This window comes from Vipera berus (genome assembly GCF_964194415.1).
Source record: "Vipera berus genome assembly, chromosome: Z".
Taxonomy (NCBI): Eukaryota; Metazoa; Chordata; class Lepidosauria; order Squamata; family Viperidae; genus Vipera; species Vipera berus.
In genome coordinates this window covers 94,691,464-94,703,730 of record NC_138205.1, presented here as the reverse complement: position 1 = coordinate 94,703,730, position 12,267 = coordinate 94,691,464, and the positions used below count along the sequence as shown (strand labels likewise).

The 12,267-nt window shown below is 35.9% G+C and overlaps 1 protein-coding gene across 1 annotated transcript in view; it reads left to right on the top strand.

Moving 5' to 3' along the window:
* DNAH11 (dynein axonemal heavy chain 11) overlaps positions 1 to 12,267 on the top strand; it is a gene marked incomplete at its 3' end in the record, with an annotated part of 227,874 nt that overhangs the window by 15,822 nt on the left and 199,785 nt on the right. The window contains 9 exon segments of the mRNA XM_081342997.1: positions 4,139 to 4,276; positions 4,369 to 4,493; positions 4,849 to 5,044; positions 7,974 to 8,078; positions 9,152 to 9,547; positions 9,819 to 10,151; positions 10,272 to 10,526; positions 10,632 to 10,801; positions 11,807 to 12,029. Coding sequence (XP_081199123.1) covers positions 4,139 to 4,276; positions 4,369 to 4,493; positions 4,849 to 5,044; positions 7,974 to 8,078; positions 9,152 to 9,547; positions 9,819 to 10,151; positions 10,272 to 10,526; positions 10,632 to 10,801; positions 11,807 to 12,029 — 1,941 coding nt within the window.

Here is a 12,267-nt window from a genome sequence, read left to right as displayed (position 1 = left end):
ATTAAAATGAATACTTTCCCTAAAAATTATTGTAAAATAACTAAGCAAAGTTTAGGATCTTTAGTTCTTTAGGTGTTTTTTCCTTATTGTCATTGCAGCAGCACTGGAATATAATGGTTCCTCTAATACATTCTCCTCATAATGGATTTTAAATTGGTTAAAGAGTGTATGATCATTTGTACCCATACTAGCATTTAAATCCCTGCTTATAATTATTGCATCTGTGCGATATTTGTTTAAACAACTAGAGATAAAATTTTCTATGTGCTCCCAAATACTATTAAGCAGATTGTTATTAAGAGGGGAGCATAAATATTTAAAAGCAAAATCTCCACCTATTTGGATGAGTGCAAGGTAGTAACAACCCAGGGCTATAAAGAAGGCAGTGGGACACAGAGCTGTGCTAACTAGGGCCACTACACCATCTTTAGTTCTCCCATCCGCCTTGCTCGGGGTAGCTGGGATAGAGCTAATCCAGTAGCCATCTAACTCCACCTCTGAAGAAACCCAGGGTTCCTGTAGGAAAAGAACATCAAATTGTGATGTATGTAGTCAAAAAAGTTGGTATTTTGATGAGACTGACCAGCCAGCAATATTTCAAGTTAGAAGGGAAAGAAGATAGTCATTTGAGGCCCATCAGGTGATATGGTTTTGACAAGAAGAAGCTGTGAGATTATTATATTGGGCTGAGAAGTCAGCAGCAGCCATTGTGGCCTCCTCCAAGGGATGACTTGCCTAATATACATCCTGCATCAGCTCTTCGGGGGGGGGGGTCTTCTTCAGAGTGAAGGACATTGGCACCATTTAACAATGATTGCCCTGTGAGGGACTTCTGCAGAGGTGTTGGGCAAAGAGATATTAAATCATGCTGCATCTGGTTCTGTGTCATTGAGGTTGTCAAGGATCCCCTGACCATCCCTGATTTGTTGCTGGAGTCCCCATGGAATATCTCAATGAAAGTAATCTCCTCCTCCTTGACTTCAGGATCCTCTACTGGCCCAAGAGGATTCAGATTTCTATTTTTTATAGGACCATTTTTAGGTAATCCATTATTTGCTGAGGGGAAAATAAGAGGCTCAATGTTTGGAGATACAAGATTTATAAGCGGCTCAGCTGTGGCAATTGTGACCAACAAGGTTTTCTTCAGATTTTCTAGTTTACACAATATGTTGACTTGTTCACTTTGTGGTAAGGAGCCTAAAGCATTAATAAGACCAACCTCTGTGCTGAGAATATCTTCATCAAGTATGGCTGCCTGACTCCCACATTCTTGCTCTCTTAAGGTTGAAAATGAAGAAGCAGCGACCTTAGGAGCTAGCATATTAGCTTTTACAGGTTTAATCTTTTCATCACAAAAGACTATGGTAGGAAGAAATTGAAAGAAAACTAGATATGCTTTCATCTTGAATAGCATCAAAGGGATGGTAGACTGCTTAAAAGAAAGAAGTATCTGCTTCCAATTCGGGGCATCTGGGAGCCATTCAACAGCACACAGATCAATCTGCCCACTTTGGCAGTGAAGAAGCTGACCTAAGGAAGTTAGGATTGCTCTCCTGCTATTCCAACATCCAACATTAAGTCTGTTCATGCAAATTCTGAGAGCGATCTGTTGTGTTTGCAATAAACAATTTAATTTGGTGGAGGATACTTTGCTGGCTTCCAAGAAATCTTAAACATTTGTAAGTTCCCCTCTTTGCTTTATCAGTGAATTATTCTTAGAGAGCTGAGGATTTTTAACAAATTCTTTAACTATTACTTTTGCTCCTTGCTTCTTATTAGCACACTTGCCCAGAGTGGGAGATTTGACTGTGTCTGTTACAGAGGCTAAACAGCTATATCTCTTTTCAGTGTCCCCAGTTTATGTTTTATGGCTGAAAGCTGCTCAAATATTAAGATAAAAGTGAGTGCCGTGAGGAGGCATTATTTTGAATTTTTGAATTTTTGCATGATAGCCTCTCTATGTTCTGATCTTTCTTATTATTTTTGGGCTTCATTTCAACTCTCCTGGAACAGGTACCCAGATTGGTTATCTGTAGTGGTGATTAGTTATCATTTTTGGTGGCTCAGTGGGTTAGGACGCTGAGCTTGTCGATCAGAAGGTCGACAGTTTGGCGGGTCAAATCCCAAGTGCCACATAACAGAGTGAGCGCCTGTTACTCGTCCCAGCTTCTGCCAACCTAGCAGTTCGAAAGCACGTAAAAATGCAAGTAGAAAAATAGGGACCACTACGGTGGGAGGGTAACAGTGTTCCATGCGCCTTTGGCGTCTAGTCATGCCAGCCACATGACCATGGAGATGTCGTCGGACAAGCGCTAGCTCTTCGGCTTTGAAACGGAGATGAGCACCGGCCTCTAGAGTTGTAAACGACTAGCACGCATGTGCAGGGGAACCTTTATCTTTAACTTTAAGAAATAAGGAAAGATCTAATAATTGTTATTTTGCCAGCTCTGTTTGGAGGTCCCCCTCTAGTGCTTCAAATTTGTTAGAGATGGTGGGAGATTTTGTTTTACTTACAGTTCTCTTTCCTGCGAAGTGCTCCTCAATTCTTGGCTGTTTTGGAGAGTTCAAAGGAGGGAAATGTCCTGGGCATTTCTTTCTTTTCCCCATAACTAAATCTGTTATCTGTGTATTTATCTTCACTATTGTCTCATTGAAACAAAGTTAGTTAAGTAAAAATAAGTCCAGTAAAAGTAGTAAAAAACTAATTGTATAATAAAATAATAAAACTGAGTGGAGCTGCTGTAAATGTGTATTGCTGGGCTGACAGCTCAAGGTCCTCTTCCTCCAGAACAAATTATTTGAATACATGTAGTCATCAACTTACAACCATTTGTTTAGTGACTGTTTGAAGTTACAATAGCACAGACAAAAGTGACTTATGATTGTTTTTTTGCACTTATGATCATTGCAGCATCCCCATGGTTGAACACTTGCCAACTGATTCATGTTTATGATGGTTCCAGTGTCCTAGGATCACTGTGACCCCTTTTTGCAACCTTCAGACAAGCAAAGTCAATGAGGAAGCCAGATCCATTTAATAACCTTGTTACTAACTTAACAACTGCTATGATTCATTTAACAATTGTGACAAGAAAGGCCATAAAATTGTGCAAAACTCATTTAACAACTATCTTAGCAACAGATATGTTGGGCTTAAATGTGTTCATGAGGACTACTTGTATACTCTTTAGTCCCTCAAAATATCTTAGGCATGTATTGTCATTCAGTACTGTATTTTAAAGCCTATACATAATAATACATTCCAAGCTTGTGAGTTTAGAGAGAATAAAATTTAACAGTTCCAGTCTGATGTTTGACATCTTGCATAATTTCATCATCTTGACAGCCACTAAAAGTAACCTTTTCTGCTATTGATTTTGTATGTGAGAATATTTTAAAGCCAGCAGTTTCTATGTTTAACTTAGTAAGCCTATTTTTATGAGAAAATATTTGTAAATAACTTCATTAATATTAGCTATACACTTTAAAAGTGCTATGAAGCAGTCAGAATGTATTACTTCTATTGACATAAAGCACATGAAAGAAAATCTTGGTATTTTATGTCGTTGTTTTTATGATGTGCTTTTATTGTATGCTATGTGGAGTCACATTCTGTGAGATATGATAAATATATAAATAAATTTCCAGAGAGTTACTGCTGCTGCGTAAAAAAATAGAAAAAATAATTAAAAATATCAATTTTGAAGAATAATTTTTGTTCTTTTAAGTTACTAACATTTTAGATAGAAATGTAATTTAGGTGAAAAATGTAATAATTTTACATTGGATATCTAGCAGTTAAAACTCAAAGCACAGGGAACAGTTCTAGTCCCACCTTAAGCCCAAAGCCCTGGGTTAGTCACTCTCAGCTAGCTTTAGAAAGCAGACAATAGAAAATCACTTTCAAAATCTTGCCATGACAAGGCAAGACTAGTCCCAATGGTTCCCAGGAGCCAAGACTGACTCAAAGATGGGGACACCATTCCTAGTTTAATTAAACACAGTTCCTTAGGCAGAGACATATGTGGAATGCGAACAATATCCTCTTGTGTTCCAACTTCCTTGTATGGTATTTTGGTACCATTCTCCAAGCTGGGAAAAAGGAAGGTTGACATAATCATGTTCTTTATTTATACAGCTTATAACCGTTCTTGGATCTTTTCTGGAGAAACCAATTATTACAGAAATGTTTAGCACAAATTATAATATCTTGCTACAGATGTTTGATGAAGAGTTGAGAAATTGTAAATATTTGTATGATGAACACATTAAACAGGTATGTGGCAGTGTAAGAGCAATTTAGTCCATTTACATTTCTCACAAGGTATCTTTTTTAGGAATTATCCACCTGTCCTTTAATAATTACAGAAGGAAGAAGGGAATGAAGTCATAAACAAAAACATGTCATCTACTTCAGGAAACCTTAAATGGTCTCGAGAAATTAAATCCCGCATATTGTCATTTTGGTCAAGCTTCTCATTTGTTCCCCATCAGTAAGTAAATCTCTTCAGCAATAGGAATTATTCAGGCTGGCTGGGGAATTTTGGGACTTCACACACCATAAAGTTGCCAAGGTTGAGAAACACTGTGATAGAGGACATTGTGTTGAAGTAAGACTCAATTGAAATTCAGATAGGAAAAAAGGTGAGAAGATGGTACAATTCTTACTTTTTCAAGATGTTTTCAAATATCTTGAGCCAGACTTGAGTGGCATAGCTAAATACTTATTGCAAACTATTCATGGGGTTATATTTACATTCATATTTGCACTAAACAGCATATATTTTGCTGTTTAATGTTTATTTGACATGACCATTTTACTAGTGTGATATTATGTTTTCTTTTTAGAATCCTGGAAAATTTTGAAGCTACTCTAATTTATCAGAAATATATAGAAATATTGAGATTACTTGACCAATATGAAGATCAGATCTATTTTAAATGGAAATCTCAGGTGGATGATATTTGTCTGTTTAATTTAGATCAACCTTTGATTAAGCAAAGTGATAAAGATGGCCTCCTTAGTGTGAATTTTGATCCTAAGGTATAGTATGATATGCTATGGTATGAACATTTTAACTTTCTAGATATGGTAACCTGATGAATAATACTGTAAATAAATAGTAAAGCCTGTTGAATTCCATGGGAGTAGTGTTATAGAATTGCAATCTGTGTTATATATATATATATATATATATATATATATATATATATATATATATATATATATACCGTATATACTTGAGTATAAGCCGACTCGAGTATAAGCTGAGACCCCCAATTTCACCCCCAAAAACTGGGAAAAGTTGTTGACTCGAGTATAAGCCGATCTGCCGTTCTGCATGCCTCGGAGGCTGGATCCGCGCTCTGCAAGCCTCTGGGATCCTGGGAGGCCTAATGCAAGCACCAGCCCGCCTGCCTCAGGTCTCCCCCACCCCCAGATACTGGGCTTCAGCACAGCTGGCTGTCTTGCCAAAGAGAAACATCTGGGAAGGAAAACCCTGTCTTACCTCTTTCCCAATTCTGCCTCTGCCCTTCCTCCTACCAAGGTGTTCTGGGACTAGTTCCCTAGCCTTTTGGAGCTTTTGGTGTTCGCCCATCAGCTGTCTACGGGGAGGCAACAAAGCTGCCTCTCTAGGCTTTGAGAAAAGGCCCCTTGCACAAAAGGCAGCTTCAGGACGAGCTTCCAAAAACCCTTTCCTTCCTTAACGCCCTCCCCACCTTCCCCCAGAAAGCCATATTTCTTTTTTTTTTATTGAAAATTTTTATTGAAGTTACAATATTATCCCCTCCCCAACCCACCCCAGAACCCCTCCCCCTCCCCCATATTTCTTCAATAACAAAAACATAAAAAGCTGGTTGGGATGTACTCGCTGATTTCCCCCCCCTTTTTTTAGATGCTAAAACTAAACTCTCCCTCTGCCTTCCAACCAATATCCCTTTTTAAAATCTTACCTTGGCTCCAGATGGAAGAGTAGAGGAACTAAGCTAGTAAGGAGAGAATTTTTTTCTGCAACTTTTTACTCCTGAAGTAGTAGTAGTAGTAATAGTAGTAGTAGGAATAATAATAATAAATCCCTAAAAGTTGTGCCAGAAAATGGAGGACGCTGGGTCTTTGCAAGTTTTAGCTGTCTGTCAGACTGCCTGAAAAGGGCGGCCTTCAGGCAGCCAGGCGGACAGCTAAAGCTTGCAAAGACCCAGCGTCCTCCATTTTCTGGCATAACCTTCGGAGATTACTTTAAAAAAAAAAACAAAAAAAACCTTCAGAGGAAAAACAGCTGCAGAAACATTTTGTCTCCTTGCTGGCTTGGTTCATCTACTCTTCAGCCAGGAGGGAGTCCAAGGCCTAGAGAAGGAGAGCTTTGCAGCATCCCTATGGACAGCTGATGGGCAGACAGCTGAAAGAAGCAGGCAGGCAGGGCGCGGAGGAACGGAGACCTGCAGGTCTCGGACGGCGGTGGCTTGGGAGAGGTGCGCGCGATCCCGGAAGCACCAAAGCCTCGGCCGCGCACAAGTCCTCGGTAAGTTTTTTTGTTGACTGGAGTATAAGCCGAATGGAATTTTTCAGCCCAAAAAGTGGGCTGAAAAATTCGGCTTATACTCAAGTATATACGGTATATATATATATATATATATATATATATATATATATATATATATATATATATATATATATATATATATATATATATATATATATATATATATATATATATATATATATATATATATATATATATATATATATATATATATATATATATATATATATATATATATATATATATATATATATATATATATATATATATATATATATATATATATATATATATATATATATATTGAACTGTTACAGGAAGAAAAAAATATTTATATCCTGAGAATGTATTCAGAAAGAGCACTAAATGCATTTAATAGTATTGACATTTTATTTTCTAGATAAATTAGCCTTTGCAATAATAAACAAAAGAAAGTAAATTCTATTTGATTCAAAAGAATTACAGGACTCTCATCAAAGCTTGTTGGCCTTTCGAAAAAGAAGCAGGATGTAAATACATTAAACTATTTTCAAATGTGGCAATACTATAAAGCTTGCTAAGTGATCTCTATCACATTTATCCTTAGTTTTTGTTATTAAAATTCCTTCTGTGGAGCCTCTCCAGTCAAATAGAATAGTGCACATCAGAATATCAGTGCTGGGAGCACTAGAAAATATTTATACCCTGATTGTAAGCTCCTTTCTACTGTAGCATTCACATGAGGTTTTGAGGCATCCAGCTAATTTGCCAAAGGGCTATTTGTTGGTAAATGGGAACATGACCTCTAGCTGACATGTTTCCTGATCATCATTCAAGAGAATGGAGTCATTCTGCTTGTCTTCAGTGGACAACTAGATAGTCTAGGGCAGGGGTCAGCAACCTGAAACAGTGAAAGAGCCACTCAGAACCGGTTCCCTCACAAAAGGAAAAACTGGGAGCCGCAAAAAATGTGTGCACATGCGCATACATGCTCGCATGCGCAGAACAGGGTTTGACTGAAGAGTGGAGCCAAGGTGAGATATGTACTTATCCTGCATATTTGAATTGATTGGTTGAACTTTTTTAGTCCCACTTTTTTTTCCCAAACTGCACATGGCAGAGGACTGGGAGCCGCAGGTTGCAGACCTGTGGTCTAGGGAAACCTGCTGCCAAGAGATGAGCAATATCATCTTGTTTTTTTAGAATCTGAGATATCATAATTCCAATCTGGAGTGGCAAATAATCATCAACTAATAGTAACCTCCATTTATTTAACCAGTCCTCCAAAAACATCCAATAGCCATAATGACAATGATTTGATGATAGTGAATTCCATTGTTTAAAACACCCTTCCAATTTTTTTTTAAAAAAACTTTCTCTGGAAATATAGACTGAATTAATACCTAACAATAAATAACATCTAGATCTAACATGAACTATATTTTGTTTCAGCTGATAGCTGTTTTAAGAGATGTGAAATATCTCTTGCTTATGGATCAGCCCAATATTCCAATTTCAGCATTAGAGTTATACAAGAAAAAGGAAACATTTGCTAAGGTATGAACTTTAACCTACATTTCTTAAGTTCTTTTCCTTTCTTTCTTACTAAAACAAATGAAGTGGAAATGTTTATATTAGCCTTTCTCAGTCTTGGTGTCTTCCAAATTAGGGGACTTAATCTCCCAGAATAGGCTGAAAATGCTGATTAGGAAATTCTGGAATCTTAAATTTACATAGAATCTTAAGAATAAAGAAATTGGTCTACATAATGGTTAGTGTGGTATTCAAATGGATTACTTTGAACTGAAGACTTTCCTTCACTATTATGGCATAGCCAGGGATGGAGAACATCTGGCACAGGGATCTACTTCAGTCCAAGACTGGCTGGGTCAAGCCATGTCCATATCTATGTCCAACTTCTGGGAAGTTTATCCCTATAATACTGGTCATAAGCTAATCCTGCAGTATTTCTGAAACACCACAAAAAGGATTGGATCTGTTCCAACTACATCATGCCTTACTCCACAAAGGAAAGATGAGAGAGAAAAACTGACTGTTGAAGCAATTCTGGTCAATTGGAATATGTGAAACTTTGTCATTTCTTTTGACATGGGAAAACAACTAATGCTATATTGATAAAATGTCCCTCTGACCTCATCTGAATTCTAGGTGAAAACAGGGATTGTTTCAGTTCCCAAACTGAATCTAGGTCTGTCATGAATGTGTAATTTTCCATAATATATTATTACTAAACAAGGGATATGCAAATATTAAAATCCATACTGTTTCCCTTATCTCTGTTCTCCTCTTGCCATCAATATGTGTTTCTTTTTGTCTTCTGTTTTTGTTAATGACGATAAATAATTTTATCTGATAGGCAATTGTTTGAAATAATTATTGTTATGCATATAATGATACTAATTTTAATTATATATATATAATTATAGATGAAATTGTTAAAGGGTTAGAAACATACTTAGTCTTCAGCAATGGGAGGAAAAACTGGAAAAATGAAGTAATTCAATAGTGTGAGTGATACCTCGTTCAAAAACCTATTATTAGACAGAAATTGGTATAGCTTTTATGGGAGACATTTAAAATTTGTGTGTTTTCTCTTTCTGTATAAACAGTACACAGGAAATCTTGAACTTGTAGTCCAATGGTACAACAACATTAAACAGACTGTTTTGGAGGTAGAATATCCTCTGATTGAAAAAGAGCTGATAGCTGCTGATAATCAGCTAAAAGAAGCAGAAGAAAAGCTTACCTGGCAGAAAGAAAATTGCTGGGAATATATTGAGTTCATAAAAGCCAAAGTTCATGACCTGGAACAGAGACTTCAAAAGTCAAAGGACAATATTAAGACTATCCAACAAATTATGAAGTCTTGGATGGAGCAGCCTTTCTTTTCTAGAAAAGATAATAGAAAAGAAGCTTTGTTAAATCTAGACGACAAAGAAAAAAAAGTTGCTAAAAAATTCATGTCATTCCAAGAAGATGGTTACAAGATGCATAAACTTGTAGAGGTAATATCTAGTACAAATTTTCATGAGAAAAGAATAATTTATTTGATTTCTGCAAGCCATTTACATATACATCTCTGCCAATGCGTAGATCTATTCAAATATAACTATCAATTCAGAGTGAAAAAAGTTGCTTCACCTTTTCATGTCATTTAATACATAAACAATTATCAATGGGATTTACTTGTAACTGATTGAGAATTAATTATTTTTTTAAATAGAAATTGTGACAATTGTAGACTTAAACTACCTATTTTTGGGTGTGTATTTTTAGGAAAATCTAAAGCTCTTTAAAGCAGATCCAGATTCATATTCTTGGAAGATTTACCTGGAGTTTGTTGATGACATCATTGCTGATGGCTTTTTTAATGCCATAATGTATAATTTAAACTACTTCTTGGAAAACACAGAGAAAGCTTTAAAGCCAGCACCATTATTTCAAGTTCAGATGATCTTAGGTGCTGTGGAAATTGAATTCAAGCCTTCACTGGACAAAGAAGCTGGTGACAGCTTTTATGATTTAATAGATGAACTTTTAAGCAATATTTTCAAAACATCTGCTAAGGTGAAAAGAATGGCATCACACCTTGAAATACAGCATTACCAGGTAATATATTTTATTAAAATAAAAATAAAGTCCAAGATTGTATGCATTACACATGTAGTTCAAGAAAGGACTAATCATATTAAGTATGGGTTATAATGTTTCTTTCCTTTTTTTGTTAAGAATGATATGGATGATATTTCTGAGCTATCCAATACCAGGGAAAAGATTATGAATAGAGTGGCAGATGTTATTACTGAAGCCATGAACTTCAAAAACTCTCTCGACTGTTATGCATATCTCTGGGTAGATGACAGATCAGAATTTATGAAACAATTTCTCTTCTATGGTCGTGTATTGACTTCTGAAGAAACAGAGACAACTACAGATATTGGCACATCTGATCAACATCCAACTGCTGAACAATTTAAAGAACAGGCAAGAAGAGAATATTTCTGTCTCAACTGATATTTGGAATCTTTACTCCTTCCTCTCCAGTATGAAATTAAGCTCTTGCTTATTTCTAATATTTATGTATTGTAGATTGACATATATGAGAATCTTTACATTCAGATGAGCAAATTTGAAGATTTCAGAATTTTTGAAGGCTGGCTTAAAGTGGACTTGAAACCTTTCAGACATAGTTTGCTAAATGTTATTAAGAAATGGAGCTGGATGTTCAAAGAATACCTTGTGAAATTTGTCACTGATAGGTAAAATATGTTTTGATAAAATTATTCTATTTTACAGGCTGTGTATGGGGCAAGTGGGGATGTGCAAGTGAAAAATTAGTATGTTAAATTCAAGGGAAAATAGAAATGCAAACCCCAATTCTATCCTCATCCTTGTGAATTTTTTAAGCTTAGGCTGCTTAACAGCATTGTGCAAAGCCTTATATAGAACTTCTTGTTTAGTAACTGCCTTATTTAATAACTGTTCACATGAAGAAAAAGTAATTTAAAGAACTATCCTCAAATTTACAAACTTTGTAGGTCTGTAAAGCAAACAAAAGCTGAACTATGATTATAAGCTTAGTCCCTTAGTGACCGCTTCACTTAACAACTAAGCTGCCAGTTCCACTTGTGGTCAGCAAATGAAGATTACCTGTTTCTAAATCCCTCCAGAACTTGCCGTTGTATGATAATATTAATATAGTAGGAGAAAATATGAAATAAAAATTAATAAAAGGGAAGTAATTTGGCTAACTATTCAGAATGACTTAAATTTTCTGAGTCCCATATATATTTCTTCTCCAACACAACCCATTTTAAGTATAGAAGATGAGCTTATATAGTAGGAAGTATACCAGTGAGAAATTAGGTTCAAAGGTTGCACATACATATATACATATATTCTACAACTTCTAAATCCATTCCTCCACCCTGATCCTTGTGGTTTAATAGGGTATAGCCCAAGATAATAACCAAAGTATTCTGTGCCAATGCAACTTACTCTTGAAGGTTCAAAGCCAACTGGGTACGTTTGGATTAGCCCCTTTCTCTCCAGCCTAGGAAAAAATGGTAATGTCAAATTTACATACAAATATGCTGTCAAGGAAAGTATAAGGATTTATCCAGGCAGTCTTGATTCTTTGAGACAAAACTGATTCAAAGGTAACACCTTTTTGTTTACATGCAATCAACAAAAATAGCCGAAAGGACAGTCACATGTGAAAAAAATGACTACAGCAAATTTATCTCTTTCTTTTCTTCTTATAGCCTAGCTGACCTAGAAGAGTTCATCAAAATGACAAATCTTGGACTCCAAAAACAGTTATCAGAAATAGATTATAATGGACTCATAGACATTATGCTTCATCTCTTGGCTGTCAGGGATAGGCAATCAGCTACTGATGACCTTTTTGAACCTCTAAAGGATACCATTGTACTCTTGGAAAACTATGGGCAGAAGGTGCCAGATCATATTTACAATCAAGTAGAGGTATCCTGAAATTTCTACTCTTGATTCCAAACCGAAGCTTTGTGTTTCTTTGAACCTAACATTCAATCTTCCAAAATATTGTGGAGGTAGATGCAGAATAAACAGAAAAAAGATCTTATGAATTGTTCTTTTAATATTATTTGATGGCCAAGATGGTCATGTAGAAATATCACATATCAATAGATGAAGGGTTTTTTTGTCATTTCTAAAGAATTTGTTTTTATTTTAAAATAGCACC